Source organism: Xiphias gladius, chromosome 19 (assembly GCF_016859285.1).
Source record: "Xiphias gladius isolate SHS-SW01 ecotype Sanya breed wild chromosome 19, ASM1685928v1, whole genome shotgun sequence".
NCBI classification, from domain to species: Eukaryota; Metazoa; Chordata; class Actinopteri; order Istiophoriformes; family Xiphiidae; genus Xiphias; species Xiphias gladius.
In genome coordinates this window covers 15,369,255-15,395,852 of record NC_053418.1, presented here as the reverse complement: position 1 = coordinate 15,395,852, position 26,598 = coordinate 15,369,255, and the positions used below count along the sequence as shown (strand labels likewise).

General features: G+C 42.5%; 1 protein-coding gene across 3 annotated transcripts in view; it reads left to right on the top strand.

The window, feature by feature from the left end:
- emid1 (EMI domain containing 1) overlaps positions 1–26,598 on the top strand; it is a 54,529-nt gene that overhangs the window by 21,939 nt on the left and 5,992 nt on the right. For all 3 annotated transcript variants that reach the window (XM_040156260.1, XM_040156261.1, XM_040156262.1), the window contains exons 4-10: positions 18,078–18,167; positions 18,282–18,343; positions 18,474–18,606; positions 20,785–20,829; positions 20,925–21,032; positions 23,208–23,324; positions 26,090–26,179. In XM_040156260.1, the coding sequence (XP_040012194.1) occupies positions 18,078–18,167; positions 18,282–18,343; positions 18,474–18,606; positions 20,785–20,829; positions 20,925–21,032; positions 23,208–23,324; positions 26,090–26,179 (645 nt within the window). The remainder of the gene's footprint in view (positions 1–18,077; positions 18,168–18,281; positions 18,344–18,473; positions 18,607–20,784; positions 20,830–20,924; positions 21,033–23,207; positions 23,325–26,089; positions 26,180–26,598) is intronic.

Below are 26,598 nucleotides of genomic sequence, written 5' to 3'. Positions count from 1 at the left end.
GTGACACACCCTCAAAAACCAAAACAGATATAAGCCAGATCTCAGATCTACACCTACTACTATTTATTAAGTGATCAACCAAAATGGATACATAAAGAATTATTTGATCTTTTTTTTTTATTCATTCATCATTTTTCAAACAGAAATCCAGACATGCTCTGGTTACAGCTTCTCAAATTTGAATATTTGCTGCTTTTCTCGGTTTTATGGTATTATAAATTGAATATCTTTGAGTTTAGGACTTTTGGTTGGACAAAACAACCATTTGTAAAATTGTGATGGACTTTTTTCACTATTGGAATTGATTAATCAAAAGAACGAATGAAAGAAAGAAAAAAAACACGAGATAATTGCTGTTAGTTGCTGCTCTAGTTACATGATTGAAATAAGACTGGTTCTTCAGTTGTTATCTCTAAATGGTTAGTTTTATTAAGGGCTGAAACTTTTAATGATAGATAAATCTTCATTTTTAAGCAAAAAATGTCAAAAAAAGTCCACTGCTTCCACCTTCTTAGATGTGAATATTTGTGTTATGTCATTGACTTCTATGACAGTGAATAGTTTTGAGCTTTGGACTGCTGATCAGACAAAACTTGTGCTCTGGAAAATTCTGCTGGATATTTTTTTTACTATTTTCATTTTATAGACCAAACAATTAGTTGCTTAATCAAACATGAAAAGTAGTTACTAACAGCCTTAGAGTTCTTTAGAGGTACGGCTACAGAAAACACTGATGTTACTAAAGTGTCTACTGTGGAGTAGCTGAAGTTTTTTCCTTTCCTCGATCAGCAGTTTCTCACAGTGTGAGTGTGAGGGAGTGCAGGGGAAGGCAGTTGTTGAAAAACTTTGTGAACGCCAGCAGGGAGGAGTTTGAAGGGAGCCTGTGTTCCTTTGTAATGCACTGCCGAGATAAGGGCCACATCCACCACGTCAGCCCCCGCTGGAGCCCTGCAGGGTCGGCCGACCCCTGTTGACCTGAAACTGTGATCACACACTCTGTTTTATTGGCCGACAGGAGCAACGTGATTGATGGCTCGGCATTGTTCGCTTCTCGTTTGGCCTGTTGTTTCTCTCTGCTGCTAAGGCGGTGATGGTCCTGCTACGTTTTGATCTGTGTTTCCCCCCTCCTCTGATCCTGTAATCTGCTTCCACTCCCCTGCATGTGCGACTCTCCTCTGTATCTGTGTGCTTTCATCCTTGTGTGTGTGTATTCACACAGTCAGCTCTGTCTGTGGGCATGTTGGGTTGAAGTACCTTTCAGAGATAAGACCCTCATTCTGGTGTGATGGCAGAAGGGTAGAGGATGTAGGGAGTGAAAACACTGTGAATAGAAGCATCACTTCTTCCTCCCTGTTTCCCTTTTTCTTTTCCTCTCTTATCGTTACACCTTTTTTTCATTTTTTCCCCAGCAGTTTTCTCGTTTTTCTCTTTGAGTGAACAGCAGCAGAGGCAGTAAATTCCAGTGCACTTTGAAACTGTGGGAGACTATCTGGGTCTCCATCGCAGTCTTTAGCCTGAGAGCGATGCAGAACGGATGTCACATTAACACTGGAGCACTCCATCACCTAGCAGCATCTCTGCCTTGGCAAACTGAGACCGGGCGAGAAAGAGTTTGACGTGAAATAACATTGACGGATGAATAGTGCATCAGTGAGAGCTTTCCTAGACTGAATCATCCAGCGGCCTCCACCGGTGTGTTATAGCCAAAAAGTGAGCTAAATCCCAAATCCCCACATCTGCTCTACAACTCGGAGCGCTCATTCTACAGTTAATAAATCTGCCTTTGAAGCATAAAATACCCTCAAGTAAAACACTGTTGGTTTTAATGTTTCAGCTCATTTCTTTTCCCCAGACTAATTTTTACATTATCTTTTGTTGCTGTATTTATTTCATGGTAGAATTTGAGGTAGTATTATTTTGATTATAAATGGTATCAAAGCTACCAAATGCCACGTGCTGATACACAGTGCATGACAGATCATAGTATTTTGTTCTATTGAACTTTTAAACCGACAAAATAGCAGCAGTGCTTGTACTTATACAAATATGGCTGTTAATGTTATTTAGATTTTTCATGTCTGAGATTTTTAGATGAAAACATAATTCACACACACAAAACTCCAGCAATACTTTAAGTTTATAAACTTTTAGCCTTCAGCAAGTTTATGTAGCACATTGTACAGTAATTTCATAGTATGTCATACTTAAGAAGCACTTTTTGGGAAAAGACCTCCTCCATTATATACCATTCTTACACATCCATGTGTGAATTCCCATTAGCTGGTGTATATGCTTTTATATTTATTTAACTTTTTTGAATTCTTTCATGCTCATCCTATGTAAATGTTCTTTGCAATCTGTTGTAAAATATGATGACCCCAATGAAGGTGGTTTTCTTTTCTTTTCTTTTCTTTTCTTTTCTTTTCTTTTCTTTTCTTTTCTTTTCTTTTCTTTTCGCTTCTTATCTTATCTTGTCTTATCTTGTCTTGTCTTGTCTTGTCTTGTCTTGTCTTTTGCTCTCGTGCCCAAACAGTCCAGGAACCTGATCTGGAGATTGACTTGTAGAAAAACACACGCAATCCCCTGTGTCTGTATTTTTGTCCTCTGCACTACTCAGCTCTGGATGCCCCTCTTTAGCTTATCATCCCTTTGTAAAGTGCACAGAGCACGCATACTTATCTACAATGGTGCAAAACACAAACAAACCATAGCCCCTGCATGCATGGGGGCCCACTTTATTTCCATCTGTCAGAGGAAGCAGACATGAGACAGAACCACATGTTGGAGTAACACTGCTCAGACCTGAGATTTCGTCACTGGGTTTGGGTGTGTGGGCGTGGAGGCTGGTGTTACTCCAGACAGAGAAGAGATAGAACATGAAGATGCAAAAAGACACCTGTACAGAGGGCACATGAGGCGCACAAAGGGCCTTCATGGATAATAATCTTCCATCTGTACTGATAAAACAAAGAGCAGGAATACGCCATCAAGATAACTCACTGCAGCTTAACTGGCATGCACACACAATCAGCATTTGTTTTGTGTCTGTGTGTGTGTTTGCCAGACCATGACTGTCATGATTATGCTTATCGTCAGGGTGCTGAAATCCTCTGAGGGTCAATTTGTTTATTTCCAAGGAAGTTTCCAAAACATGCTATAGGGATTCTCATCAGGATTGAGATGCCAAAGAAAGCTTTGGCTACGCATTGATTAGCCCTTAAAATTCCTACATGCAGTTGTTAGTGTCATCCCCTGCCTGCACAGTGTCTGCGTCTTGGCGTGAGTTTTCTCCCTGAATATTGCACACACTCAATTCCCATTTATATCTGAGTATATTTGAGGATATACTCCGTTTATTTTCAGTGTGCCCAGAGGATGTTAGCCAAGCTAATCCTGCTGTTTTATCTCTGAAAGAAGACCAGAGTTCACTTCTCTTTAGCATGTCTGTGTATTTGTCTTGCTGCGGGCTGTTTTGGTAATTCAAATACTTTACACATTGTAGTGTCAGAATGAAGACTTCCTCCACTTCCTCTGTGTTGCCTTAAACGGATTAAAGAAAACTTCCTGGTTTTTTTTCCTGCCCGGGTAAAGGTCAGACGCTGTATGGATCTGTTGAGGTGTTCTGAGGGCACTGCAGATCAGTCATCATGTTTGTTTTGTCTGTCTCCTGTTTTTCTGGATGTAAGTTTAGCCAGTGTAAAACCTGCGGTGTGTGCGAGTGATCAGGAGAATGAAGTCCAGATTGCTGCATAGTCTGTCACATATGTTTCATAGCACGACGGGATCATTCACGATTAAAAGCTCCCTCGGTCGTGATTTGCGTTATGTATTTTTGTACGCAAACCTTACCATACCTCCTGCAGGCCAGCCATCAATCAGCACTTTGACAGTTAGCACTGTGCTGGGGTTTGACCCCCACCAGGTGTGTGCGACCTGCGTCAGCGTCTCACGTCTTGCCTTGAGGTGACGTGTTCCCCTGATGCCTCCCTGCGACTCTACCTGAGAACGGGGTCACTGTTCCACACGCTATCACCCTGAACCCAAGAGGCCCAATAAGCTTTGATCCCACCTCGCGGCCCCTGGAAGTGAGTGGGGTCTAATCCCCAGAAAGCCTTAGAAAGACACAGAGGAATGCCTGGCACACAGCACACCATTCACCCAGGGATTAGACTGAGAGGAGCTCAGCTACTCCAATCACTCTGTGTGAGTATATATGTGTAGGTTTGTGGTGTGTGCGTGCATATGTACGTGTATGCAAATTCCGCACGCACGCATGCATGCACAAAGGTTGACAAAGTAATCCCAGAACCTCAAGAGGACTTTGCTAACACTGCCAGAAAGCCAGGTCATATTAGGCTGAATGCTAATTAGCAGTATTTGCCAGTAATAAAGGAGTTTTGGCAATCAGCTCTTTGATACTTTATGCCTCTGTGAGTTTTCAGAGCAGCAGGAGTTCCACAGAGGCCAAATTATCGGTGCCAAGGCTGAGGGTGTACTGGGGCTTGGTGACATAAAACAATTCAATATTTATCATCTTAATAAGATTGCTTTTCCAATAAAAATATACAGACAGAATCACACATAAAGTAATCACATTGATGTCCTCCACTGTTTAATTACATCAGACAAAATACATGTAAAACAAAACCCTCAGTTACTCATTTGTTAGTTTGTAACTCAGAATCATTAATTTGGAAAGAAGAATTTTTGTAAAATATTACCACGATATGTTCATACCATCATGATTAAATGATAACTGATCTGCACTTATATAGCACTTTTCTAGTCTTATCAACCACTCAAAGTGCTTTACACTACATGCCTCAATCACCCATTCACACACACACATTCTATACGTACAGCGCTTTTTTATACATACACACACACTCACCGATGATGCATTGGGGGCAATTTGGGGTTCAGTATCTTCGACATGCAGACTGGAGGAGTCGGGGATCTAACCACCAGCCTTCCAGTAAGTGGACTACCCACTCTACCTCCTGAGCCGTGAGTCCACCGAAAGCCGATAAAGTATAATGTTGGACATCTCGGAAATTTTGGCTAGTTAGGGTTACGTCCGATTTTAATCACTTTTTCCCCAGTAATGATGTAACTGTGTTAATTTGTCAATCTGGAACCTGAAGCATTTTCTAAACATCTGCAGCCTGGAAATTAATAGCAGCAGATCACCATTTCGATCATGCCGACACTCCTCTGAACAGATTTTTTTAATACTCTATTGATCCTGGAAGGAGAAAGCTGAGAGCCGAAAATGCAAAACTCGCTGCTTGTAGTTAAAGTTTAATTTTCTGCAGCAGCAGGAATATGTGTGTCTACAAGAATTACTGAATGCGGAGGCCTCGTCTGTCAGCACACTGACAGGAGGGATGCATTAGTATCAGGTGCATGACTGTGTTATTCAAACTCATGTCACAGATGCACAGTACCATGGTCAGTCTCCGTCCTGTGTGTGTGTTTTAACAGGTGCACAGTTGCACGGAAATATATAATGATGTAAAGAGTGATGCTCAGATTTAGCATTAAGTGGATGGTGAAGACAATGAGGCAGCAGTGTGCTGCAGACTCATCAATCTTACACTGAACCTGGAGTGTGGAGGGAGTGATGTTGATCCTGGCACTCTGCCACTGCTTTGAGAGCTTAGCCATATGTGATGTTTGTATGTAATAGAGCACCAGTAGGTTGACTTCATATGATCTAATGGAAGGGACGTGCATCTGATGTCAGTCTAGTTTGTGATTCTTCAGCTCTCTTACCTGGGAGTATTCCGCTCCATCCTGTGGTTTTTTCGAGATTTTTCACTGTTGTTCTGCACTCAAAGGGAAGTTTTTATTTGAGGAGAAGATATGATCCTTCTAAATAAGGGGCTTTGAGTCCCTGCTGTTGAACCAAGTCTGTGCCTACAGTAATAGACTGTATGTAACTCCGCCAGGTCCACAACAAAGGATTTCTTCAAACATGCAGCAGGTCGAACACACAGACACAGCCGACTATGCTTTGATCAGCCAAACTTCCCTGTCTGCTTTCCTTTCACGCATGAATGTATCTGCTGTCAGGGAACCTATCATGGCACTGAATTCTCCAAGTGCAGATATAACAGTGTCTCTGTAGTGATACACTGCAAGAACCTATGAACACTAAAGGGTTTGGTATGCTTAAAACAAACTAGTTTGTACAACATGTCAACCGCCCACATCTAAATGCTAAAGTGTTTGTGGCTGTTTTGGATCGTGGGGGTGAAAACCTGGCCATCAGCAAGAGTGTTAAGAAGCAGCAGTTGTTCAAATGGTTATGACATTGTACACTTTTGGAAAGTCTCTGCTCGAAGGCATTCATGGTGTCAAATCCTGTTTACTTTCTCTCCACTGCACACCTTACAAAATGCACCATTAAAGGTCTGCTGTGGAGTTTTCTTGTAAACAAAGTTGTGCTTACATTCCGTTTTTCACCAAGACACACTGTATGTCTCCTTGCAGTCTAAAAACGTTTTGACTACATTTCTTTCCTCGTAAAACTTTTGCAAAGTCAATATTTTTTGGGATATTTTGGGACCGTTGTTTTCATTCATGTTTGCTAGCGAGCAGTCCTTTTCTTTCTTGCCATTTGATGAAGAATTGCTACATTCCTATGGTCATTACTGCCACCAACTGTCGATCTGTGGAAGAGTAAGAAAATGTTGGCAGGAATACATGTCATGTCATCTACGTACTCGTGTGAGTACATGGGCATTGTCGTACGTTTAAATGAGATACAAACAAAATAGGGACTTGCTCTTAAAAACATTGCTCCATAGTGTTACTAGCGGTCAGAAATTCCCTGAAATGGGAACATTTGTCAGATTTTTGGTTTCAAAAAGTGGCAAAAATTGTAGGACATGGCACCCTCCATTCTGACATCACATAGGCGTCAGCGAGAGCGGTTCATGCACAGTTTGGCAAACATCAAGCACTTTGTTTGAGGCATAATGAGGCCTTCAATTTTGGTAATTTTCATAGTTTTTATAGCATTGAAGGATTATATGTTGACCCTGTAAACTGAGGAAATCTTATTTTTTTCACCTTTGAGTTTCTAGAACTGTTTCCAAATCCCATCGCCATCTCTTCAGATAAACACAATTCCTTCATTTCAACAACAGTGAAAAATGACAATAAACGGGTCATTCTTGAAACTGTGACACTCTAATAGAGGAGTTTTTACTCAACGGTTTATGTTTCTTCAGACTGTTTATATTGGCAGTCAAGCATAGTTACAATGAAGAGGGGAGTATCTAATGAGAAGAGGTTGAAAATAAAATTTCTTCTCAAAGACTCCTCTGCCTCAGTCCCATTTAAAGGTATGTGGTGAAACAGTGGTCTGCAGCTATTTCAGAGTGTAGCATCTAACATTCTTCACCCTCCACAGTAAAATGATCCAAACTTATGAAGGCAAAATGGAGATTAGGGTGTTATATGAGATGTCCCAGAGGAAACTGACAAATCAAATGATTTGTTATGGTGGAGGAAATGGACAATGCTCTCCGAGAGAAGCTGAATCGTGAGGAAAAATGAAACAACAGTGAAGAAAGATTTGGCCTACTTCTTACCACACATGTCTGTTGCTCTCAGTTCATTTATAGCCCTGCAGAGTGAGGCAGGTTTATGGTTTGCTATTGAAGCAGAATATCGTCCTAAAGGGAGCTGGAATGGCTACAGTCTGACAATCATGTACTGGCTCTGGATGGACGAGTGCAGTCACTATCACACAGTCATTGTGTTCGACTGGAGCTTTTTTGTTTGGTTGTCATGGATCCTGCTGCACAGTTGCCAGCGGGGGCTCGATTGTTTTTAGTATTTACATGGGTGGTTAAGGAAAAATACAGGTTATTGAAATCGTTTTCTTAACAAGACGTAGTCTCATGTGTACACACGCACAAATCACACCACAGGAGGGAAATCAAATTTGGCTGGTGTGGCAACCGTAATATGTGAGCGTTCAGACCAACCTTGGACAAATAAACCCTGTGTTGGACTGGACATGTCCTTCAACCACTGAGGGCAAAGGATTTACTCACCCAGCGCTGAGTGTGTATAGAAGAGGATATGGGGCAGGATGTTTAGCTGAAGGTTTGTGGATTGGCCTGCACTCTGCTTGGCTGCAGCTGTGGGCAGAGAGCTGCAGTGCTTGTCAACCTCTGTATGGTAATGAACAGGGTCAGAATAAAGGGCCTGTTGGCCAGGAATTCACGAGCATGTTTTTGCAGAGAGCAGCAGCGTGTAAACTCTAATTCTCCACTGCTGTTCCTATCGCAGTTGGTTTGGTTCGACATATTTTCATTGTTTAGTCTTTGCAACCTCTTGTTTGGATATTTTTGATCCTCCAGAACTTTCAATTGTTGCATCTCATCTTCCACTCTATTACAACTATGGTCTTATTCAGTGTTGGGCAGTAACGCAGAACTTGGGAACAAGTTACTTTTTCAGTAACGAGTAAGGGATTATGACTTAAAATTCAGCGATTACGTTACAGTTAGAACTCCAAATAACGCAACAATGCATTTGCATTTTAGAGGTGGGCTTGTTTGCTGTCTCAACAGGAGTTGGATAGGGGGGGTGCATTCAGTGGAGAAACAGGTCTAGGACATGTTAGCTTGATGCAAGGGCTTGAGGGCTCCTTCTTTACAAGTTGGGTCATCGAAGTTAGTCTTTTTTTTAGCAATTGAATAATTACAATGTTACAACTTTTTCAGTGAGTAATACGTCATAAGTAAGTTATTACAATTTTAAAGTTGCTTACCCAACACTCTCATTAATGAAGTTTTAGCTGTCATTTCTTTCAGAAATAAGATTGTGCTCACTATGTTATGAGCTGAGATTTCTGAACACGACTGCATTGCAAAAACAAAAGTCTGTTGATGATTGTACAAACCTATTTGAATGAGAAAAACAAAGGCGAACAGTGGAATTATTTCCCAAACTGCCCATGATAAACATCCATCATTGTTTACAGACTATATGAGCTAGTGGTTTTACTTCCAACTAAACTTAAAAGTAAAGCTTGTCAGCATCCTGTCTACACCCTTATTGTCTGTTTTTTTGCCCCATTGGTTATAAGCCCTGTTCTCAGAGCTCAGCGGTCATTTTAATGAGTATGATGATGTCACAGTTGACAGAAATGACAGCCAAACGTTAGAAAATAAGCCCCAAATTGTCATAAAGCTTAATTATCCTTTAAAGGAAAACCAGCTGTACATAATATTGATGGGGTTTTCCTATTTTAGTCACAAAGGCTTATAAAATGCAAACTGTTAAACAGCTCAGTGCATGATATTTAAACTTGTGTAGTCAACAGCAATAACTTGCAGTTGATATGTTATTGTACATGTATGTGTGTAGATGGAGGTCTAATTCTGGCCCATTGCTTTTAGATCTATTGTTTCTTAGCCACTTGCGGCAGTGTGTTGGCTGAGAGGTGTGGGGTTCAATTACTGCGGTGTGTGGGGAGTGTTTTATAGGGAGACGTCAAAGACAAGACAGACCCCTCCCTGCCACTCTAAAGCAGCAACAGAGGAGTGTGTGGTTTCATCCAGTCAATCCTGGTCTGCAGCTCTGCAGTCCTGTTTTTACTCGTTTCCCCGGTGACCGTAGGAGGGACAGAGATTGAGAGACGGGGGAAAAGGTTGCACATCCCTGGATAAGATGCCAACCAAGTTCACTGAAAGGGAGAGTGTCGCCAAGGAAAAGTTTACAAAGCAGCTATTATTTGGGTCAACCAGGTTCATTAGGGAGGAGCCGGGTCTCATTGGGCCTCTGTGTTATTGTGTCTTTCTTTATAAAAGTGAAGGGTGGGAGCTGGATCCTCAGCCTCTGCCACACGCTTTTATTAGACATCTGCCGCTTTCAAGTGGAGGAAATGTTTAAAGACTGCTGGGTGGATTTGTAGTGCAGCCTGTCCCGACCACATACTATCTCAAATCAGCACGCTGCAATTCAACAGATGTGCCCACCACTAAGTTTAGCCACTTTACGCAGACCGCAGCATTGTTTGCTTTCATGGTACAGAGAAAATTGTTTCCATTTTGCCCTATACTGAAGGTTTTTGTTTTTGGATACAACTATTCCAGCAGCAAACTGGGTTTATTCCATTTTGAAATTCACTCAAAATTCTTGGGGTTTTATTCTCTCATGTTTGTGTAAACGCCACATTCTCTTTCTGTTTTGTGACTCTCTTTGAACACAAACTGCCTATCTTGCTGTTGTGGACATTCAGGCAGCATGTTGCCCACTGAGACGGCCAACAGTCGCTCAGCCGTTCGATGAAAGGACAGAACACAACGCGTTCCTACACTCGGAAAAAAAAAAGGTTAACAAACAGTGGAGGCAGGTCTGCTCTGCTCAGTAATTAGAGGTGAATGTGTTGAGTGATTGTGAAACAAAGCTCAATTTTCCTGTAATTAGTATCTACAAGTGCCTTGCAGGTATGCTCAGCAGGGGTAGGTAGTTACGGGTCTCTTGTGATGAAACCTTCTGGAAAATACAACAAGCAGGGAGCCTGATGGGAGGGAGGTTATGGAAGGTGAGTGCTGCATCCTGTGCAGAGAGGTCTACCCTACAGCTGTCTGTGCCCAGTAAGGCCAGTCTCCTGTCGCAGAATGCCAACGGGAGCATATGTCCTTAGGCCAGACAAACACCTCTGTCAGCAGACCGCAGTCACCCCACCAGTCAGACTACTCGGCTTGGTGCTGCTCTGTAATTACACACCACTGCCTGCTAGGGAGGGGGCAGGAGGGGCAGCCAGACTGAGATGCAGACCCTGTCACTGCCATCAGCATCACTACAGGCATGTGCTGGAAAAACAGAGAGTAAGACAAATAGGGAGAATGAGTGAGAGGGAAGGTGAGGTAAAGACAGCCCTGTCTGGGACAGAGAGGCGGGAGGAGAGGCGGGAGACCCTCCTCCTTCCTGTGAAAGATTAGAGACTGTGTGTGTGAGCACATCTGGATTGGTTGGAAGAGCTGAAAGGACTGATGTGAGAATCGACAGAGCCAGAGGAAAACTGAAAAAGATTAGTGAGGCAACACTGTTGGTCACTGAACAGGCTTCTACAGCAAAAAACAAAATTGACTTAAGTTTGCACTTATTGTACAGTTTTGTAGTAAATTTAAGTATTTTTTCTGCATATCACAGTCAGAAAAGACAGCAAACTGAGGATTTCTCTATGCAGTGTAACTTATTCTCTGTGCATGTGACAATATTAGTTAAAGTGTGGTGGGCTTTGTGTTGTGTTATTTATGACAGACAAATCAAATCATGAAACGTACATTTTAAAAACAAGATATAGTTCAAACTCTTATTTTTAAGTTTAATTAAATTAAATTAACTAACTCACAAAAGTGAACAAGGTAAAACCAGAAAGCTGACAATATTCATGCTCAATATAATGGATGTAGGATGTAATTTCTTTGAGGTACACTTCAAAAGAAGTGTACTAAATAAAGACGTACTAAAAGTAGACTCACTGACTTTAAAACTACTTCAAAAAGAACAAGTATATGAATCATCTCCTCAGGTGCAGTAACCAGACTAAATGTAATGAATTATTTTCACCCTTGGTAGTGACCGAGGGAGGCCTTGCTCCGTGGAGGGTGTGGTTAGGGTGGTGTGGCGAGTGTGCGCTCTGCCCCACACTGCCTTGGCCTAAGTGTCTGTGCTGACTGATGAGGTGAGATGTGTGTGCGTGAAGTGAGAACCTCTCTGACCCTTCGTGCTGTCACCTCAGGGTCCTGGAGGCTATAGCACGGTTTCATTTGCAGCAGGTCTTTGCAACACCTCACCTAGACTTGTAAACCAGAGCAGATGTAGACTGGTTGCCTCGGTGCACTTGTTTTCAACTGAAACACGGTGTGATGGTGAGGATTCAGTCTCGCTGAGCTTACTTTTTCCTCTGGGTTGAATTACCTGACCTATTGTTGTAGCAAGGCTGCACTTCCTTCTCACCTGTAATTACATTTGAACCTGTCCAGTGTGTGGGCTGCCCCCCACTCTCAGGCTGAGTGGTGGGGAGGCAGAGTGGCAATTCCAAAGGAAGGAAATGATGAAGTGTGTCCCGCCCTTTAAGTTAGTCACCTAATAAAAGAAACCTGTGACCCTGGGAAAGCACAGTAAACACTGGGATTCAGATGCCGGTTTGCACTGGGCAGAGCACCAAGTACTGATGACCAGACTAAGACCCATCAGCTGCATGGGAGGTGGAAGCTGCTTTAATACATTTTAATGCTGGCTGAGATTGATTTGAGTCGACCATCAGTGAAAATGCTTTCCCTTGGTCAAGCAACCTGTGTAGAGGGGAGGCGTGCACCACATCTTCCGATGCCAATGGAAATACCTTGGCTAAGGGTATCTGCTGATACAAAGTACTGATCTGATAACCAGTGCTTTATTTTTCCGAAGATGTAAAATCTGTACACTTCACTGCAACAAACTCGTTGGAATAATTTTTATCAACAGTGTTTACAGCCTGCAAAGATTGAATGAATGTACTTGATTGCAAAAGTACTGAGTAGTTAGAGTAGTGGCACAAATCCTTAATACAAGACCCATCTCAAGATCAGGGTCGCAAATGTGTGTGTGACGCACTTTGATCAATGACAAAGCTGTTGACGCAGGTTGATTGATTGCTGTAAATGGATGAGACACAATGCATGTTCTGCTCCTCTATCACTGATAAAAAGCCTGACATAAAAATCTTTGATTGCTTGTTTGGGTTCTAGTGGCTGCCACATAATAGAAATTAAAAGAAAATGAAAATAACACGCCATATATTATTGTCTTACTTATTAAACTGATTACACTAAAGGCTATAGTTTTGAACCAGCCGTGAGATCTGTTCCCTGCCACCTGCGCTAAACTGCTGAACAGCGACAGCATCATTTGTAAAAGTTAAATTGCTTCACTTATGGTGTTTTGTCTCTTAAGTGATTTATTTACCAAATGTAACTTTTGTGAATCCAGGAATTGATAACTGAATGGCCATTACATTACTGTCTTGACATCTGGATTTTACAGAATGTAGCAGGGTCTGCCCAGTTTTTTGGGCAGACCCTTCTTTTCTGGAAAAGGAGTATTGGCCAAGCAGAGACAGAGTGTGAGAGCAGAATGAAACAATACCAGGTTCAGATCCCCTCACTTTGTCTCTTTTTGATTAAAAGTAGACAAAGGAAACGGTTCGTTCAGCGAGCGCATGTTCTGAGTAGACACCTTGTTCAGCTTGGCTTGGCTTATTTTGAAGAGTACAGTGTTCTCTATGAGTGGACACTGTGTGTGTGTGTGTGTGTGTGTGTGTGTTTGTGTGTTTATCTGAAGACAGCAGCAGCAGTCTGTCTGAGGCAGCGCAGAGACAGAGACAAACGCGTACCCTGGTCGGCTGTCAGCACCTGGACACTAATGATGCTGCAGCGCTGAGCTCAGCTAATTGACCAGACAGAGATGGATCAGGACCTGGCACCCTTCTGTGTCTGCTCGCTGCAGTGTGTGTGTGTGTGTGTGTGTGTGTGTGTGTGTGTGTGTGTGTGTGTGTGTGTGTGTGTGTGTGTGTGTGTGTGTGTGTGTGTGTGTGTGTTTTGATGTATGCGTTCACAGCTGGTACCAGGCCATGTACTGTATCTCCCCACAGCAGTTTCAAACTTTGAGATGACACAGTTACACTCAAGAAAACTGGACTGATAAGCCTTTAGAGGCTGTGCAACACAATTTCTCCTTCAGAGCTGTCTTCATACTGTATATTCACCCACACTCTGCTGCAGACCATATGAGAAGACAACAAAAGTCTTGCTCATACATTCATAAGGCTCCTTAAGGGTGGCCTGTCTACAAGCTGCCGAATCTTTCTGCAGAAGCAGAGAACAAATAAACCTCAGTAGGTGATGAGCTTCAAGGATCAGGCAGTCAGTGCAGCTGAGCTAGAGATCTGTGTTTAAGGGCTCTGGTTGGCAGGGCTAACTGGGCTTTTAGCATGAGGGCTCTGGTTTATTTGCACTGGGAGAGTATCACTCAAGGAAGGACCTTGGCCCATTAATAATACAACCACTGTGTCTGTATGTGTGTGTAATTGTCACACATGTACTTTCACACACACACACACACACACACACACACACACACACACACACACACACACACACACACACACACACACACACACACACACAAGCACACACGCAAACACACAGACAAAATCCTACACAAGAGTACATGCACACGTACCTTAGTTTGTAGAGTGAGAGGTGCAGCTGCAGTCCTGGTCACTGTGCCCTTGGCTCTCACTCTGGTGGTGCCAGCAGAGCTCCAAGTAGTTTGTTAAGGCCGGTAATAATAGCTTTGGAAAAAAGCTGCCATAATAAGAACAATAATTTAATGAGAGTAGCAGGTTCCTAATTGTTTCTCTAGAATCCAAATTGAAAATGCTGCATTCTGTTGATTGCAGTCAGTTCAGTTTCAGGGTTTCCCTCTTCTGTGCATGGCATAAATGTGTCCTCTGGTCTTGGCACACATTCACTCCCCTTCTGACTGAATTGTCGTGTCCCACTTTTGTTTCAACGTTTTTGGAATTTTTATTCAGCAAAGAGCCACTTCAGTCCTTAGTATGTTGTTTCTGGCAGAAATCGCAGTTTGCCTATCAGTAAAATGTGAGTGGGAAAGTGAAATATGACAACAAATGAAAACTGTGTACACGTTTAAGGCACATTCATCACCACATGTGAAAAGCAGTTCGTCTCATCTGGATCTGGACACTGTTTGGATTCAAGATACAGAGTCTGATCAGAGAGCCAGTGTAATATTGATGCATTATACAACGAAATTCAATTTAAACAAACTTATATCCATTACATTATAGTTGAGTTACACTGACAAGAAAATGTTTTCTTTTCATTTGACAGGCTATTGGTCAGTTCACTCACCTTCAGAGAGTAGTGTGAAGCAGAAAAAGAGAGAAAGTCCCGTCTGGGTTTCATCTGAGGCCCATGGGGCTACGCGTGTGGCTTGGCAGACCTATTGCACAGATTTCGGGAAACAGTTTCATTGGTGTGTCTAACCCTAGCCCCCGGCTACATGCTTACAAAGACGGTATGCTGTAAAAGCTCCCGTAGAATTTTGGATGGCTTGAGAGCTCCACAATAAACTTTAATTTAGATAAATTCAGTCTGAAATAGACGTTCTGCAAAATCTGATTTGCTTTTTTTAGAGGCTTCTTATCAACTGCCAGAGCCTTTTCCTGCTGCTTCAGAATACCTTTCTATACAATATACAGTGCATATCAGAAACAATACCTTAGGCCCTCCTTCATAACCGCCTCAATACACACTTTCATTATGAAATAGAAAAACACAACCTTCTCGCTATGATCTTTGCTCGTATCTTCCTCTTTTTCCTATGAGGTTATTGCGCCAGCAGGGGCAAAGATTGAGTGTTTTTTAACACATGACTAAACTCTGTAAGTGTGTCTGTGTTTGTGTGACTGTGTGTGTGTGTGTGAATGAGAATGAGAATGAGAGACAGAGCTGATGTCAGGACTCTGACCGGCTGAACTCTCTGGGGGTTATTTCTCTAATGAAGAGCTCTGACTCAGTCACTGATTAGGGCCCAGTGCAACATGGAGGCAAAAGGTCAAATAGATTCACACATTTATTTGACCGTCCCCCACCGAGAACAAAGAGTGGATACAATGCACCGTGTCCAGCAGGGGGCATTCTGTAACTGTGATGATGTTATTGTTGGCCAAGAGAGCGATGGATCACACTTCACACTTGAGGCATCCAAGTCATCCTCTGTCTTCTGGTCGTAGTTAAACACAGCCTGGATGCACACACCCCGCAGGCCTTCTAGTTAACAGACACTGTCACAGGAGAAAGCTGAAGAAAAGAGGGGTCTGGCAGGACTTTAAATTTGTTGTTGCAAGACAGAGAGTGGGAGTGTGTGTGTGTGTGTGTGTGTGTAAGAGACAGTTGTCCTTGTGCTAGAGATGGCTTAATACTTCATACAATAGCTCAAGTGTGGGTGAGGGGATCTTGGAGCTTAAATGTTCTTTTCTCTTAGAGGAAGAAGAGGTGCCGTTGGGAGGGGAGGGGCGAGAGCTAGATTTCCTATCCACAGCCCCCTTTGTAATTGAATGCAGCCATCTACACGAGCAGAGCGTCGTGTATGTGCACACGCATACGCACCTCTCTCTTTGTCTCCGCAGTCTTCCCTGTGTGGACTGAAGTGAGGTACAGATGAGTGAAGAGCGGATCAAAGTGTGTGTTCTCCTTGTCTCTGTGCAAGCTTTATATTTTTATCAAAATGTGGAAGAGTTTTCTACAATCTAGAGTGCATGCCATAATATATCAGTCTCAGGTTTTACATGGTTTAAATCCATCTACACTTGTAATCCTCTGAGAAATACCCAGAGCCCAAAACAGTGAAATCGTGAGCAGAGGTTGAGGAGGGGGGATTATTGGAGCAGTCTCGATTTACCCTAAACCATGTGTTCTGTGGACTTTTCATACTCTTCCTTTGCCCTTTCTCTCTCCCTCCTCCTTGGGTAATCACTCGACCTGTTATGCTTTCCTGTCTTAAGTTCCCCAGCGTTTATTTTTCCCCATGACAATAGGCTCTCCGTTTTCCTTTTCTGGGTCTGCAGTGAACAGAGACAGATCGTGACATGCGATGTTACAATAAGTGAAGGTGTTTAAGAAGAATACCGTTCTCCTGCTCCAGCTCACTGCTGCAGGTGCTATTTCGTGGCTTCTTTTAGCAAAGCACTTGGCGTTGACTGTGGCTGCCGGCCACTGAATGGAAAGACGTGCGTCCTGGTGGCTAATGAGCTGCTGACGCCAGCCTCTTGTTTGTATCAGGAGCACCTGGGCCGCCCAGAGCCAGACCAGGCCAGACAAAGGAGTCAGTCTAGCATTTCCACCAAGGTCTGCCCATTCAATGCATCCACAATCTAGGGAAACAAACTCCCACACTTCATACAGTGAAGGCAAGACATAATGTGAGCTGAGACTCTCAGCACAAGGAAACTATTGTTTATCCTGACACGCCCTCTCTCCCAGGCCTTGCGATTTTATACTCCATAATGAAACAAGGCAAAAGGAAAGAAACTTGGAAAAGATTCAGCATATACAATGTTTGTCTCTTGGAAATGTAAGAGAGACAAAAGCTGCAATTGGAGGTGATATCTGGTGAAACATCTTCATACAACCAACAAAACAGTCTACCCTCCATATCACTGGAGTGAAGACATTACAGTAAACCGAACATAACATACTGACACCTCTGGCCTATCAATGAGTGTTTAGTAGTTTAATCAGCTGAGTATCGTGGGCAACTATTTTTGCTTTTCTCTTTTTCTTTAGACTCAGTCATTTTTCTGTTGTTTTCTGTTCAGACTTCTGACTGCCGTCCACAGTCATTGCAGCTGTCATGTAATTCTGAGGATACATGGATGATTAATTTATTTGCATCACCTCAGTACTTCCATGAATAAACATACTGTATGTTTCTGATATTTTGTCCATCTGTCAGCTAGCGCTAGGGCTGCAACTAACCATTATTTTCATTATCAATTTATCTTTACCTGTCTTCTCAATTAATCAATAATTTGTTTTGTCTGTAAAATGTCAGAAAAAGAGTGAAAAATTATATTTTCCCAGAACCTAGGGCGATGTCCTCAAATGTCTTGTTTTGTCTGACCAACAGCCCAAAACCCAAAGATATTAAATTTTCAATGATGTAAAACAGAAAAGCACCAAATCCTTTGGATGGATTAATTCTTTCAGCTCTAATGTAAGCAGCATACTGCAAAAAACGTTTGAACTGATTTCCACTAATGTGGGGGACAAAAAGTTATTGGGCCAAGAGGTAACTGAACAGTTCTTGGTGGGGATTTAGATCTGTGATTCCCACCATTTGATTCCTATCTTATGTACGAATGGAGATAGAAACTTCCACATCTAAAGATGATATTTTAATGTCAGGAAATACATATAAGTTCAAATCCAAGCCATAGAACCTACATTTTTCTGTCTTTTTGTCTTCTATTAAAGATGCTGGGAACCAGCTTGTGGCTCAGGAGGCAGTGAGGAAACCATCTATGCTTCGCCGGCCGCCAGCACGCACAGGAGAGCCAATCTCTAGTAAGAACTGTAAACATGTTACTACTTTGACTATACAACGCAATGGCAGAAGTATATTACATGTTCAGGTGTCTGATATCTGAAGGTAAAGAGGGCAATTTTCTGTTTTTTTAGACTGTCTCAACTGCAGTCGAATCACAGCTTTGAGTGACAGGCTGAACACACTGGAGGCGAAGGTAAGATCTGATGCTTGAGTGATGACTCATTCAGCCACAGCATGTGAATCACTGAGAAACAAGACAAGTCTCCATTAAACAAGCATATTTTTTTAATTTCCCATACTTGTTTTATGTTTCCCTGTACCAGGTCCAATTACTCACTGTCCCAGCCACCATATCGCATCGCCACCTTCAGGGTAAAGGAGGAAATGCACCAGAGGCCTCGTTACTGATGGGGGCCGTGCCATCTAAGGGAGCTCCTGGTGAGCAGGGCCCTGCAGGTAGGTATACCACACTGTCATGCATGGATACGTTTTAAGTTAAGAAACAGTGCATATTTCCATTATGGGGAGTCCAGGGTTTTGTGTTTTGATAATTGAGTCAGCAATCCTTCATTGCAGCTTTTCTCTGTGAGCAGCAACTCTTTTTCTGCTCACCTCTGCTCATATCCTTTTTCCTCCTCTGCACACACTCATTTCCTTTAGCAAAAGTCAGAGCCCAGTTGTCTGTGCCGCTCACTTTCAGCGCTCTGTGGCTGTGTGGAAAGCGAACACTTCAGAGCATGAAAGTCCTCTCCTTCCCTGGCGTCGAGCCCAGCGCTGGCTGCGGCTAAAAACACACAGTTCATCAACCCTGCTGCACTGTCAGAAGAAGTTTAGAGAAGTGTACCAGTCATATAAAAATGTATCCTCTATGTGAGGGAATTTTGTGTGATTATATAATATTTCACTCTATGCACAATTGTTCTGATGGCATAAGTTTTCATTTGTAGAAAAATGCGACAACCCCGGTGAAAACAGATGCAGTCTATGGCAGTGTCAGAAATCACAGCCTCGTTCACTCATTCCCTACTCCCTAAATGTTGGACACTCCGTAGTTTACTCTATAGTGAGGCTTCAGACACTGACCCTCATAACTGACAGGTGTAAAGTCGCACAACAGCCATTTTTGCCTCTGTAAAATGCAACGCATTGGATTGTGGGATTGTTAGCAGAAAGTAGTGTACATTCCATGGACGCTGCACTGTTGTTGCCAACACTATATAGTGAACAAGAGTCAAGCTCAGAATTTGAAAATATATAAATATATAAAACACATAAAATAGCTGAGGGTACAAATAGTGCACAAAATATAGTAGGGAATATTTAGACACAGTCTACGTGTTGTTATCTGTCTGCCACAGTATATTTTTTATGCTACCACTGGATGGCTCCAAAATCTGAAATTTTCTACTTTTACACATAGTGGCTTTAAGCTCTGTATATCAGTAATCATGGCTGAGCACAGCAGAAGAGTTCTGCCAAAAGTTCCACATGTAAATAAGAAATAGAAAATTAAAAACGGCCACATTTACTGAAACCATTCATTTTACCCAGAGGAGAAACCTTTTCCATTTTGGGCACTCTGTGTTAGCTTTCCTTTAGTGCCACCCTCAGGCCAAACTGCATCGTTGCACACAAGATAAAGCATGTCATAATCAAAGGGGGAAATTACTATGAAATTTGCTGAGTGTATTCATGATCCCAAGGGAATAAACCCTTTTGATTTGAATACCTCTGTTGCCGTTCCTCTAGCGCCACTACTTGTTAAGGCTCTAAGAATAGTGATTAGTGTTATTATGTTGTTTGTTCTGATGTGGGGTGTAGTTAACATTGTTGCCTCTAGGGACTGCTAACACAGCTTTCATGTTGCTCCGGACTTGAAGCAGAATTATGAGGACTCCACCGATTTAGCATTGCAATCCTATAACATTTTCTGACTTGAAAAGGATCAAAATCTATCCAGCAGAACCAAATGCATCATCTTTTTTATTTCACACATCCTTTTTCCCTTTTAGTGGCTACACTACCCAAAATGCAACTTGATTGTCGACAGTACAGTTGGAGATTTTATGGGTATCTTATTTTAGCAGCGGTTAATGTAGACTCGAGCCACTAGCCTCAAGCAGAGATAAGGGGCATGCTAAGCTCATTGCTTTCCTTCTAACTCCACATCCCCAGATTCTTCTCCATTTTCAAACTTCAGCCCAAACCGACAATGTCTCAAGTGACATCACTTGAGGCAATTTATCAAACTACGTGAAGTTTTGTTCACGTAGGCAGTAATTACTATGAAGGACATGCAAACAGAATTCGATGTGTAAAATTGGAGTTCCCCTTTTACTCAGAGAGACTTATTAACATCACTGTAGCCAGAGCTCTGTGTCGAACCAATCACTAAAGGTCTATTTAAGGCCTGCTACAATTGAAATCATTCACGCGACCGTCCTTTTCAGAAATCCATTGGCTGAAAACACGTTAATGAAAAATCTTTTTGCTCTATTAGTTGGAGATATTTCAGAGAGTTGCCCCTCATAACTTAGTGGATTTTACACTACCTCTTCTCCAAGTGGTTTGAGCTCAGAGTTTTCTCACAGAGGTACATTTCTTAATTAAGCCATCTCTCTGTTTTCATTACAGGTCCTCAGGGTGAAAAAGGGAGAGATGGGCTTCCTGGCAGAGATGGTAAATTGTAATTATAGTTGTTTCAGTCAGTGTAAAACCATTTAAGATGTAAACCAGTTAAGGCTTCATGACTCATGACTGTTTCCTCCTCTTAGGGAAGCCAGGGTCTCGGGGGCTGCCAGGTCCTAGTGGGCCTCGTGGGGAGGCTGGGGCAAGGGGCCCATCTGGAACTCCTGGATTGAAGGGATCCCTGGGACCAGCAGGTAAGAGAGGACTGAATGTAGAAATACACACAGCTGGCTGAGCAGAGGAAGAAATTAACTTAGTTGTAGTAGATGTTGACACAGTTTGTCAATAAACATGTCGTAAAGATTTGAGAGAGATTGTTGAGAGTCATTGAGAGAGAGATGGAGGGTATTGCAGGGCAGTTGTATACTTGCCTATCCACTTAACCTATTGTCTGTAGAACAAGACATTTGAATGGGATACTATTGATCAAAGACTTGTGGAAACAACAGTGGAAAAATCAGAGAGATCTCCCACAAAAGACTGACCCATGATGTCCTGCTCCAGGATGTTTGTCTTTCTCTTAAAGCACTCAGTCAACTAACAGGCCCTCCGTACTGGAATTTGGGCATTTTGTTGGTTGGCTATTAAAATCATATGTTTCTAAGAGCGCTGTTTCAGTTGGCAGCAAATGCATTTGTTTTCAGGCTACATATAAACTCCCCAACATGTGCTGCTGTTCATGGTCACCTGCCAGAACAGAAACAGAGGTATATATCATATCTGTTCTATGTATTCAGACTTCACTGCTTATGTACAAATAATAAATGACCTGATGGGAAAAAAGTGAATCCAATGGAAGCTGGGACTTGAAGGATAATAAAGTAAATGGTAGTATAAGTTTGTCACAACATCTGCTCTCACTATAGGCTGTTATTCGTCTGCTCTGGATCATGAAGGGAGTGGTGCCTCTCCGTTGAGGCTAACATATGACCCCTGCTCTGTGCCTGCTGCTGGGTAAAGATGAGATTTAGAGCAAAAGTTAAACTACAAAACCACTTTCCTAGAAGCACCATGTGACTTCAATCTCAAATGAACATGAGCTATATATACACAAATCCCAGGTCCTTATGATTTCCATATGCCTGTGGTGTTATTGTTTTTTCTCTCTCCATTACCAAACCCAGTGCTATGCCTTGCATCCAAAGCTATGTTTCCTTATTGTGCTGATTTTTTTCATTTTAAAGAGAAAGATAAACTCAGGATTGGGATGTGTCCAATGTCAGGCAAAATTTAGACAAATATGTTTTTGAGCCAGGGGTTATGGGAAACATGGGGAAAAATTCACTTGTGATGTTAGGAGAAGTGACATTATAGATTATGATGAGTCCTGATAAGTTACAGGAGACTTGTATTACAAACTGTGACTCATATTTTGACGGGGCATCCCACGGCTGCTCTAGGGGACCATTATTCTGCAGGAAAAAAGAAAACTGTTTTCCCAAATATGTCACATAGACTCTAATGGGCCAATTTGACTGGCCATTTGAGCCACTTTGGTGCGGATTGTATCATACAGTCTCTCCAAAGCAGCCAAAACACAGCCAGTCATGCTGCAGTGTTTACCAAGGCTAAGTGGAAACGGCCCATAGAGGTGTCAAATCAGAGTTGCAATAACATCACCTTGCAAAGCAATAATTAGAAGACTGTCATTGTTAGTTGCATCCATATACAAACAGAAAGGTGGTGAGAGTGGGTCTGTTGTAGGGCAAGAGGTGGTATGTAGGGTGCAGCATTACCTCAGGAGAGCCTGAGCAATGAGGTCAGATGTAGTTGTGGTGGTGCTTTTTTGCCGCCTTCATAAAAAGGGCTGGGGGAGGGGGAGGAACACTTTCACTGACCCGCACCTAGCTACAGGCTGTTAGTGGTTCACGCACATGTGCAAAAGCTAGCGGCGTGTGTGCAGGGAGCATTTAATTTACTATGAACCAGTGCCAGTAACACTTTGCCGAATTGAACGGTGTTTATTTGAGTTTTCCTGTGTCCCTGAGTAAGTTCCCAGTACCAAGTCATTAAAGACCCTCCTCCTGTTAATTACAGGGAAATGTTGGCCAGTTCATGCACTTCTCCTCCTCTGTCCAACTGTTGATTTTACTCCACATGTTCACATACAAAGACACAAAGGCACACTCACTCCTGCCAGACACTATTATGATGTATCAATCAGCACTTAATCTAATCTACTTCCTCTCTGTTCTTTGTCATAGTGTATGTTCCTATCATCACATAACCCACAGTCATTTATTATTACCAGTCTAACCTCTGTGCTTTTCCTCAAGAAAGACACCTTAAAATCATATTGTGCTATGACATATTTCTGAAGTACAATATGTCTGTCACCACAGTGATGTTTCTGTCATCCCTGCTCTCAGGCCCCCGTGGTCCACCAGGACTCCTGGGAGAGAGGGGTCTACCAGGACCGCCTGGGCCTCCAGGGCCTCCAGGCCCTCCAGCGCCAGCCAGTTCCCACATCCCAGAGCCTGACCACAGTAAGACCCTGGTCAACTAACAGACTCCATACAGTAACCATGATTCACGCTCCACACCAAATCTTTAAAAGACTCTTTGCATTTGTTTTAAAATAGTACTATTCCATGCATACTTCTTCCTGATCAAAACCTGGCACCTGCATTACCTACAATGCAACTCAACCGCTGCCAGTTTAGTCAGAGATTTGGGTTTGTTATGCTTCTACCGGCTAATGTAGCCTTAAGCCACCAGCCTCAAACAGAGATGGGGAGTGGGCTACAGAGGTCTAGTAAGCTTACTTCTGTTTGACTCCACAACTCCAGATTTATTTTCATTTTCAATCTTGTTGTCTTCAGCCCCAACCAACACTGAAGGGACAATTTACATGTATACAGGGTTTTCATATATACAGAAGTAATCCCCAAGACCTGTAAGCAGACTTTGCAGTGTAAAATCAGTGCATTTCCCCTTTATTTGCTGTATATTTAATTTTAATGTCATTTTTTTCCTTTTTGTGGGTTTATAAAAATTGGACAACTGCTATGGTGCATCTTATAATTCTCACACTTTGTTTTTATGGACCTGGACCTGTCCCAAAGGTCAAAAATCCAGATGGAGAGTATATTCATGTCAGACTATCACTTCACCACCTCCTCCATGAATGGAGAGGTTTCTTTCTGGGGGCCATACCAGACAATGTTATCCCATGTCAAGAAAATAAAGCTTGCGATGAACCCAATATGAGTACATGTACACAAATTCAATCAAAGCCTTTGTTCTCAGGCAGGGTGACAGGTTTTACAGACTTCTAGCTTGATGTTCATGCGTCTTTAGCAGCCTCATTGACATGTTCGCTCCTTCGGAGTGAGAGCCCTCACAAGTTTTAGGACTAACGGTAAACAAAAGTAACAAAGGGAATGAGAAACAGACAGGATGACGGTAATCCTTTAACAGCTACTTGCTCCACATTGTCAGCTAGCCAAGTAGAACAGAATCAAAGAGTATTAAATGGAGGCAGAGGCAGTCTGAGATTGACACAGGCTTCACATGCTGGGATGAGAACCTGTCCACCACTGATGTCACTCAACAACTTCCAGATGTAGGCCACTCAGACAGCTGAGGGGGGGGTGTGAAAGACGGATGGGGGCCTGTGCCGGCTCTTTCAAGGTCAACACATCGGTGGGTTTTATGTGTGGATTCAGAGGTAAAACAAAGTATGTAGCACACGGGTTTGTAAGTTCTGGGTTCCTGTGGGTACGTTGAGGTTGGCATGGTGATTTCCGAGACTGTGAGCCATTTCTTTCACATCAAAGTAACAGCAGGGAGTATAAGGGCTGGGGGGTGGGGGTGGAGGGTTCTGTGGTGAGCTTCCTTTGGAAAACACAGGCTTATTTGGCTTTTACGTCTGCATCAGGAGGTTGGAATTCCCTTCTGCAGAACAGGAGAGGGTCCCTACACCGGCAGCAGCCAGAATATTAAGCAGGGAAGAGGAGGACCTTTCAGTTGTTTACAAGGATGATATCAGCGTTCCTGAATGCCCCCACACCTTTTCATTTCACGTTATGCCACAGATCCCGATGTGTACTTAGCAGGGCATGACGAGAGTGTGTAGAATTAGACGCAGACACAGGGAGAGTGGCCCTGGTTTAGATGTCAATTCTGGTCTTGATCTAGTAGTGGTGTGCTGCGATCTGGCAGCTGGGGGATGTTTCTGGCTGTCATCCCCTCCTCCTCCTCCTCATCCTCCTCCTCCTCATCTTCCTCCTCCTCCTCTTTGTATCTCCTGAGGTCTCATGCTATGATTTGATCTGTGTTTCCTGTCAGTATAAAATGACCCAATGACCGCACACATCCTCTATGGCTTGCATGTTCACCACCCTCTTCCTCTTGTCCTTCCTCTGCATACTCATGTAGTTGTGTGAGTTTGGTCAGTGTTGTGACATAGTGGATACTGATTACATGTTCTTTAGACAATATTGCATAACTTTTTTTAATGAATGTGAAACTCTGATCTACTACTGACAGTGCCTTTGAATACATTTTAGTGTAGTTTACTCCCCTGCTGAAGTCATTAGATGAAGTTTGAGTATTTTTTGGAAAACACTGCCCTCTAGAGGTAAGTCTAATTAGTGAAAGTGGCACTTAATCTCGCTGAGTTGAGTTTTCAGGCAGCATCAACAAAGTGAGGTTAACACGAGCTTCTGACAGCGGGCTCATACAGCAGCAATCACAGAAGTAAAACACTGCACACTGAAAGGCTTGTATAAGTTTTATTTCAGCAGTTCATATTTATTAAATCACAAGTGCAACTGTGGGAACAAGGCATTTTGCCACAGGCTTCTTCAGGTTCACTTCTCAGGCAGCACTTTCTCTCAGGCCACATACAAGTCATGCGTGGCCCACTAAAATTTGTCTCCCCAGATGGCAACCGTGGACCCTAACCCTAAACATCACAATCTATAAATGTAACCAAAATAGAACCATTTGATTGGTGGAGCGTATGGAGGTTTAAGTCCCAATGATTCCCTGAAAGGCAAAATCGAATTGATGTAATTGATGAAATAATACATAAATAATACAATAACACATACTTCGTACAGTAATTGAAAGCTCGTTTGGATAGTGAGGCTACAAAATCAGATCTTCTGTCACAGAATCTGCACCATGCTGTGTAAAGGTATGACAGGTTATTATCCCAGATCAATCAGATACTGATAAATCTGTCCTTAGCCAGGAGAGTAGCTTCTACATCCCATTAAACACACGCATTTTGTTTCAACTCCAGCTCGTGGAAAAGACCCCTTCTTCACCAACACATTCCATGACTCACGAGGGTTGCCTGTTCCAGGACCTCAGGGCCCCCCCGGGCCTGTTGGTGAGTGTTTATCAGTCTTTCTTATTGTGTTTATCCCTAACTGCACGCATGATGTTCGTGTTGTGTTTGATAAAATTCTCTCCCTAGACTCAAAGATTACAAAACTGAAAATGCTTTTACGCACAAAATACAGTAGATGAACGCTTATTGTCTGATACTTTGTACTGTTTTTTCCAGCACACTCTTTTTCATACAACTTTCCCAATCAGATGTTAGTTGGTCTCTAACTGAAGTCCCCTTTTTCCTCTTTCAGAGGGTTTTGGGTTCAGTTTTTGTGATTTTGTATGTAAATATGCTTATTCTTAACCACAGGGACCAAAACTAAATCAACACCCAAAGTTGAGTCAACACACTGAATGCTACTCTTAAGCTATATAAAGTCATGAACAGCTACAAGTACTGTATATATGTATGTCAGG